The sequence below is a fragment of the Bubalus kerabau genome, chromosome 8 (genome assembly GCF_029407905.1).
Source record: "Bubalus kerabau isolate K-KA32 ecotype Philippines breed swamp buffalo chromosome 8, PCC_UOA_SB_1v2, whole genome shotgun sequence".
Classification (NCBI taxonomy): Eukaryota; Metazoa; Chordata; class Mammalia; order Artiodactyla; family Bovidae; genus Bubalus; species Bubalus kerabau.
Window position 1 is genome coordinate 89,970,877 of NC_073631.1, and position 8,388 is coordinate 89,979,264.

General features: G+C 46.6%; 1 protein-coding gene across 2 annotated transcripts; it reads right to left on the reverse strand.

Annotated features, from left to right (window-relative positions):
* Window positions 1–4,864: 4,864 nt before the first annotated feature.
* FEZF1 (FEZ family zinc finger 1) lies at window positions 4,865–7,871 on the reverse strand. Of its 2 annotated transcripts, XM_055589509.1 has the most exons (5): window positions 7,443–7,871; window positions 7,071–7,292; window positions 6,753–6,887; window positions 6,362–6,494; window positions 4,865–5,929 (listed from the first exon to the last, which is right to left on the reverse strand). In XM_055589509.1, exons 1-5 carry the CDS (start codon window positions 7,869–7,871, stop codon window positions 5,568–5,570), a joined length of 1,281 nt encoding a protein of 426 aa, XP_055445484.1. In that variant the 3' UTR covers window positions 4,865–5,567. The 2 variants fall into 2 exon arrangements, with proteins under 2 accessions (XP_055445484.1, XP_055445483.1); XM_055589508.1 differs by having other exon boundaries at window positions 7,071–7,871.
* Window positions 7,872–8,388: the final 517 nt, after the last annotated feature.

The window sequence follows — 8,388 nt, forward strand, 5'->3', positions numbered from 1 at the left end:
CCGTGGACTGTAGCCCACCAAGCTCCTCTGTCCATGGGATTTCCCAGGCAAGAGTACTGAAACGGTTTGCCAGTTTCTCCTCCAGTTACATTTCTATGTGGGCTATGGTAACAATAACCCTGTGTACGAGACAGCAAAAGAGACACTGATGTATAGAACAGTCTTATGGACTCTGTGGGAGAGGGAGAGGGTGGGAAGATTTGGGAGAATGGCATTGAAACATGTAAAATATCATGTATGAAATGAGTTGCCAGTCCAGGTTCGATGCACGATACTGGATGCTTGGGGCTGGTGCACTGGGACGACCCAGAGGGATGGAATGGGGAGGGAGGAGGGAGGAGGGTTCGGGATGGGGAACATATGTAAACCTGTGGCGGATTCATTTTGATATTTGGCAAATCTAATACAGTTATGTAAAGTTTAAAAATAAAATAAAATTAAAAAAAAAAAAAAAAAAGAGATATCTCAATATTTGCTACTATGCTTCGAGGGTTCTGCATTGGTCTGAACTTTGATATTTCTCACATAAAAAAGTGTATATTATTGCTATCAAGAAGAAGAACATTCAATCAGACTGGAAATCTGTTCTTCTCTGGGGAATAGATTTGTAGCTTGAGTGAGGAACTGGTACATGATACTGTTTCTCCCTACTCCCATAGCTTTGTACCCATGAGAAACATTTGTTTGTTTGACAGCAAAATACTAGCCCTGGAGACTTGTATTGACAGAATTTTATTTCATCTTTATTTAGTAACTTGATCTTCATAAGACCAATAACAATATGATTTCATTTGACACCAATATCACCTTGGACTTGAACAGAAAATGTATATGGTTATTTGTGATATTTGAATGGTCAAATGCATGATGGATTTTGACTTTTCTTCAAAGTTCATTATGAGCAACATGTTACAATACAAGCAGAAAAAATACAATAGCAGAGGTAGCTTTTCCTATCAAGGTCATTTAAAAACCAAGCTTCCTCTTCTTTATTGCCTGGAGTAAGTAACCTATCCTGGCTTGAACTGGCAATTGCTTCAACACCAAGAGAATATTAATGACCAGTGGGTTGATGAATGTATCTGTTTTTAGTCTGCCTAGAGCTGGAATGGACATATGAATAGAGTTCTAGAAACAATGAAATCTATAATAAGGTATCTTATAATTGCAAATATGATTTATTTTTTGGTCTTTAATTAACCTAATGGAAACAAATTTCTTGTGTGAAAGTAACATGTGTTTTTGGCAAAAATATAGAAAAAGGCAATGTTTCCTGGGACCAGACAACAACTGCATATTCTTACCCACTGAGATTTAGGTTTGTGTTTAATTTTCATGCTTTTGAAAATATACTGTTTGTAACAGAGCAAGTCATGATCCCTTAAAATCAAAAACTTTATGCATCATAAAGGTTTTACCTATTAAAAGGGTTTATAAAGTGACAAAAAAAATGTTTCTATAAGAAATAAACCCTAATTTTGAATTTGAGATCATTTGTATTTTATACTATATATTTGGGGATAAATATTTTGCAAAGACAAAATGTTCCATTACAGTTATAACTTAGTCAATGCTTTGAGTTGTCCCCACATTTAACAAAATTATGATTTCTGACTTATCTGCCACTAACTAAGGGGCAACTGTTTAATACAGTGTTCACATTTCTGGAAATTAGATTCCATTGCACCTGTGGATTCATTCCTTTCACATTTAGAAAGAAGCAAAGTTCTACAAAAAACTCACTAAGTTGCAAACTTCACGAACAAATAACTGCTCTGATGAGCCCCTAAAAATCCTTCCATTTACTATTGAAAAATTGACACTTCAGTCCTAATCTTGCACAATAACAACTTGTTCTCAAACTAAATTTTTTAAAGTTGGAACATTTTATATCCTTTGAAAAGAGATTATTAGAAATCAGAATTTGGGATCTGGATTAAAATAAAATTTGTAGGTGTTAATTACTTATGTTATTAATTCCATTCTACATTGTGATTTCCCAAACTGAGCAAAACATAAGGCCCCAGATCAGTAACTTTCTAAAACTGGTTCCTGCAGTCTGATGGGCCACCTTTCCCTGTACCCAAAGTTATTAATAACTCCTGCTGAGAGTTGAAGATAAACCATTCCCCTCTGCAGATAATCAGAAGAATTTAGGAAGATAATCCTTCCTAAAGGAGAGAATTTGCTGGCTAAAGATAGTGGATTGAGATGTGAGTCAATTTGTGATGCATATCATTGGGGTGCCTATCTTATGAATGAACACAAACATTTATATAAGCACACACAAACACAAACATTCAGGTTAGATAGTGAAAGGGCACCTTTTAATATCTGTTGGAAGTGGGAGAACTGTAAGGTCTTCTATTGACTATTAGCTAAGTAGCCCTTTTCATCAATTTTCAACACCCCCTTCCCCAGCGGCCACCACTCCAACTAATCTCTAAGCTCATCCTGTCTTTAAAGAGATTCTCCTTGATGTTCAGTGAGTTCTAACAGCTTTGTCATAAATCAAAGTTCATCGATGATTCACCTCCTGACAAGTAGTTCTCCTGAGTGCTTAGTTTTGAGAATTTCCTTTTGGCTTCTCCTACTTAATCATCACTACTTCAGGCTACTGAAACCTGTGACCAGACAGACAAGGGTTCCATTGCCTGTCTTCTCTGGAATGGCTGCCCCATCCCAAATCAGACCTGCAAAAGGTCATTCAGATTACAATAACAGATCCTCTATACCTCGGCCCCCCTCAACAGACCAATTCTATCCTTCCCTAGAAGACTTCTTTTTCAACACAAGTCAAGGTACACTGGCAGGGGCTAAAAGATGGGAGGACCACTTATAAATACTTCCTAACTATAAGTGTTTTATGGCTTAGTAATTCTCCTCAAATATGCTCATTTTCTTTTCCACCAGTAAAACTGTGTAACCTTGAAAGTCTGGGAGAATTACATCCTGGTTTTGAGAATAAGTTCAAATACTTATTGAGAATAAATTCAAGAGGCAAAGGCCATTTTCTGCCCTTTATAATGACCTTTGACTTCATTCTGTGTACCTAAAGAGAACAAACGCTTTCAAGATTCGACTAAGCCACCTCGATATTCCCCCCAAGCTCCCTGGGGCTCAGGCAGCTGCTCTGAGGGAATGTGGCCAGCACCTCGGACAAGATTTTCCACTTGGCTGAGATATTCAACAGGAATGGCCGTTCTGCCAGCCTCGTAGATTCAGAATTTACCCACCTATGGAATTTCAAAACTCTCCATCTCTTTCTGAAGTTAAATCCAACAGGGATCTAGTCTCAGCAAAGGATAAGGGGAGGTGTGGGGAGGTCAAGAAAAGAGAAAGTTTGGGGTTCGATTTCTAGATTGCCGGATTGGGACTTCAGAGTCCCAGTGCCCCGGGGGCGATGGGGTGACTGATGAAGGGCGTGCGTCCCAGCTCAAGGGCTGGGAAGTCTAGACCCGACCTCTGCACGCGGAACCAGGAATTCCTTACTCTGGGAAGCTCTGCTGTCCACTCCGTGGCCGGAGTCTTGGGCTCCCCAACCCGAGAGGGGTTTCAGTGGAACTTGGCTAGGGTGTCCTGTGGGACCCGCTCACCCACTCGTCGGTGGTCGCCTCACCCAGGATGTCTACCACCTCTCTCACTCTTGGACCGCAGAGGAACCCCTCGGGTCGTCGGCTCTTGGATCCTGGAAGCCGTCAATCCTTCCACTACCTGGAAATGCAGGGCTCTGGTTGACAAGGAAATCGCCGTCTCGCCGGGAGGTGTCCCCTGCCTATCTTCCCTTCCTCCAGCCTGTCGTCTTTCGCCGCATTTCCTTCAGCGCCCCTCAAGACTCTCTTTGAGGCCTGATCAAAAATTTAAACTCCTTCCCCGAACCTCTCTTGCGACCGTCGAGGCACTAGGAGGGCCGGGAAGACCAACTTGCCCCGGTGCGGGAGGGGATCCTAAGCTCTTGGTGAGGATCCGCGGTGGGTTCTGCATCAAAGCCTGGCCTAGCCGGAGCGCCAGGCCGAGGGAGGGGCCGAGATGCACCCCGAGGCTCCCGGGGTTACAGGGACCCCTGCTGCCCACTCCCCCCACCCCCAGCCTCTCTCCCTAGATGTGGCCCCGCTGCAGCAGGATGGCTGGGCTGGGCTGCGGAGCTTGTCTGGCAGCTTCTACTGAGCAGCTAATAGTATAACAACCCGGCTTTGATAAATCTGAACTAATTACCCCTCTTAATTAAAGTCTTTAGCAGTTGTTTCACTGTTTTGGCAAGAAAACAGGAGAGACTTGCAGTTAGAAAACACCAGAGCCCGAGCTCACAGCGGAGCTGCTGATTAACACTTGAAGCATTTCAAGGACCTGGCACCCGCCACAGTTTGGTTTTCATCCACGTTTCCTCCTTGCATGGAGGTATATTCATCTACAAACATACATAGACACATAAAAACATGCAGGCTCCCTTTGCCAGCTGTGTACAAGTCAGTATGTGCCTTCAGGGTATGAACAAGAGATCCCCCATTTACAAGGCATCCTTGTAATCCTGTGTGAAGGTGCGTATTGCATGCACCTTCTAGATATGTTGTTCCCACTTAACTTTGCACCACAAACACATGTGATGGTCAAGGACAAAGATATGCTTCTGTTAGAAAGCCCACATCTTCTGTCTTTGAACTGAATCAAATTTCCTTACTTTACCAAAGTTGTAACAATTTGCTGTTATTTGGAGAGACTATTATTTGCTCTTGGTGAATTGTTTAGAACATTGGGCAGTACTAATCCATGGTTGAACATTTTAAAAAAGGAGAAGGCTGAGGGGGTCAGAATCAGTGATCTCTAGCTGAAAAACAGCAACAGAACCCTGAAGGTTGTTGATTAAATAAGCATGTTCCAAGGATTTATTTCCAACAGTCAATGAAGCAGTTTTCACGTGCAAGAATCAAAACCAAAATTTCAACTTCAAATTCATCCATTATGAACCACCCTTATCTAACGTGTATGTGTGCATATGTGCATGTGCGCTTATGAATGTGGCATGTGTCTTAACAGACACACACACATCTATGCGTGTATATATAACATACACACAGAGTTTGTTTTTGACCTCAGGGAAAGAAAATGGTAATAAACAATCGGCAGGCATCTCGAGATTGCAGAATCAACACAATGGGAATATATACAATAATAAAATTAAAACGGTTGCAGCAAGCCCGCGTAGGATAATACATATCTCAATAAATACAGCAGAAAATTTGTTTTAAAAAACAAAAGAAACAACATCTCTCCACCCGAGATGAAAGTCTTTCCAAATTAAAAAAAAAAATCAGAACACAAACAAACCCCCAAGTTTTCTCATAATTGTTAGTGCCTATATAGCATATAATACACGAAACCATGTAGCAGGTGCATGCAAGAGGCGAAAAGACCGGGGAATTCAGAGGCTTCTGGTTGGCGCTAACGCGTGGGGCCCAACATGCCCTGGGTTCTACAGACGAGTTTGGGTAGAGAGGTCCAGCTCTATTCCGCCAGCTGCTTCGGGAGTGAGGACCCCGGCTGGGGCGGGGAAGAGACTTTGGCCTTGATCACTGGTGGCCCGGATGGAGCCCAGGCTGCAGGGGCCCCGGGGGCGGCAGCGGCGGCGGCAGAGGCGGGAGCGTCGCGGGCCGCGGCGGCGGCTGGAGAGGTGGCGACGGGTCCGCACCTGGCTCCCCAGCCGACGGGCGCGGCAGCCCGAGGCCGCTGTCGTGTAGCTTCCGGACGTGCTTCTTGAGGTCAAAGTTCCGGCAGAAGCCCTTGCCGCACGTGGGGCAGGTGAAGGGCTTCTTGTCGTTGTGGGTGTGCATGTGGAACGTGAGGTTGTAAACCTGGTGGAAAGCCTTGTTGCAAATATTGCACTTGAATTGCTTCTCCCCGCTGTGGGTCAGCTTGTGGTTTTTGTAATTCCCTGCAACAGACAAACGACAGGGACGTGGACCTGAAAAGAGAGCTTGAAAAGGGAGAGGCAGACGATGGAAGGACCAGGAGGCGGGAGAAGAGGGGCCACAGATCCGACAGCCCCGGGCAGGACTTAGATGCCCACCTGCACTCGGCTCCCCGAAGTTATTTTTAAATATCGACAATGAGGTCGTTCCCGCCACATTTCAATACAATAGTTATTAATTCATTTCTATAAAACGAGAACAAGAGGTTAAAAAGAAATATCCCCTCTGTGTACGAGCCATGCCTTTGTCTAATCCCACTTACAGATAGGAGGTTGGAAAGGCAACGCAGGAGCTGGTAACTGGGTGCACTTAAAACACATCTTCTAAAACAGCCCCCAGAACTGAGGGCTTTCGGTAAGACTTACGCGAAAGACAACGCCTTCTGGGTTCCATACCTTTTTGATGAAATCCTTTGCCACAGAATTCACACACAAACGGTTTGTAGCCTGCGTGTATTCGGGTATGCGTGTTTAAAGTAGAACTTCTATTAAACGCTTTGCCACACTGGTTACATTTATGGGGTTTTTCCTAAGCGGAAAGAAGGAACAAGCAGAGAAGTGAAGCTACTTTGTTATTGAGTGGAGTCTGAAAAACTCAAAACACTGTCATGCTCTCCCTCATGCTTTTAAGCAGAACAAAGGTAAACAATACCGGCATTTCCCCTTCGTCCAGCCGGCACATTTCAAACAAACCTTAACTGTAGGGAGTTAAAAGTTTATCGGCCATTAAGACAAAAACAAAACCGTTCGGAAACAAACCAGGTGAAACTGACACAGTCGAACACACCTGGGTGTGAATGATCTTGTGTCTGCACAGGGTGCTGGCTTGCCTGAAGCCCTTTCCACACACTTTGCAAACGAAGGGTCTGGCTCCTGTGTGCACCGGCATGTGACGGGTTAAGTTATAGTGCGCGTTAAAGACCTTAAAATTAAACACAAGTACAACAGGTTAGCCCAAACAGCCCTTGGAGATCATCCCCGGGTAGAGGAAAGCGAAGGAGGTGACAACATTCTGACAAGTGTATACAAATAATTACAAAATAAATTCAGTAGGAAGGAAGGAAAGAAGACTCACCGCCCCCGCCCCCCGCCCCCCAGTACTTGCCTTTCCACACACTTCGCAAGTGAAAACTTTGGGCTTGGTGTTAGGAGAGCCTCGGCTGAAGTCAGAGGTTTTGAATGCTATTTTTTCCGACAGAAGCTGGGCGCTTTCTTTCATGTAGTGCTGCAGCTGAGCCTGAGACAAGTCTTTGAAAGCTACTCCCGAGGGGTACTTCTCCACCGCCGGGACCACCAGTTTATTCCTTTCGGCTAAATACGTTTTTGGCTGCGGGTGCAAAGGGGAACTGAGGAAGTAGGAGGCCACCGGGTGGATGTTGACGCCGGCCGCCGGGTGGCACGGGCCGTCACCTCGGTTCAGGTAGCACAGGGCGCCCATGGCGTGGAAGGAGGAATGGTTGACCACCCGCGGCCTTACCAACTTGTACTGCTGCAGCGGCAGCGCGTCGCGGGCCAGGTCACTCTTGAGACTCAGTGCGCAGTTGAGCAGGTCGCTGCAGCTGAACGCGGGCGCCGCGGGTGCTGAGGCCGGGGCCCCCGGAGCCTCGAGACTCGCCTTTCGGGGCTCCGCGCCCGTCATCCCCGCCTTGGGGTTCGTGTCGTACGCCACAGGCACGAAGGGGATCATGCAGGGGATCGAAGAGTTAAGATGCAGCGAGTGCTTGGGGTCCCCTTTGGGCACGGCTCCCTGCAGGAAGTGGGGGACGGGCAGGGCTTTGGGCTCGGGGGTGCGTGCCATGATTCTTTCGATGGAGAAAGCCAAGGGTTTGGAGGTGTTCATCACGTTGCCCCGGGTCGGAGCAGTCGCTAACATTTTGGCAGTCGCGTTGTGGCAGCTACTGTCCATGTCGGAGTCGCCAGCGTCCGTCGTCAGCCGGGGCCGGGTTGCGCCGTCGTTGCCTTGTTCCCTGCTTGTCACAGACCTGCGGAGAGGGGGACGGGCACCATCACCACCAGCAGCCTCTTCCTCCTCCTCCCCAGCATCACCAGCCGAACCTGCCTGCCCAGCCCAATGGACTCCTGCCAGCCCATCGCAGAGTTCTTGGCGCACCAACGACTCGGGGACAATCACTACTTATTTCTATCAATAGAAAGTGTTGTGTCAATAACGCAGCCAAGATCTCGCCAATCGTTAACTTCCAAGAGGAGAAGGTAAACTAGATAATTGCTCAATTCGCTTCCAACAGTCAACAGGAAAACTTTTTCCCCCACCTCGGCAGTCAGTGACTACTTTTCATTGGTGAGTGAGGTTCCCCCGCCCAGAAGAGGCGGGGGCGCTCTCCTCCGCGCGGCGGGCCCTCCCCTCAGCGCACACACTCTTCGGGCGCACACTTCGGTCTCCTCCGTCCGCCCCCCCTCCCCCG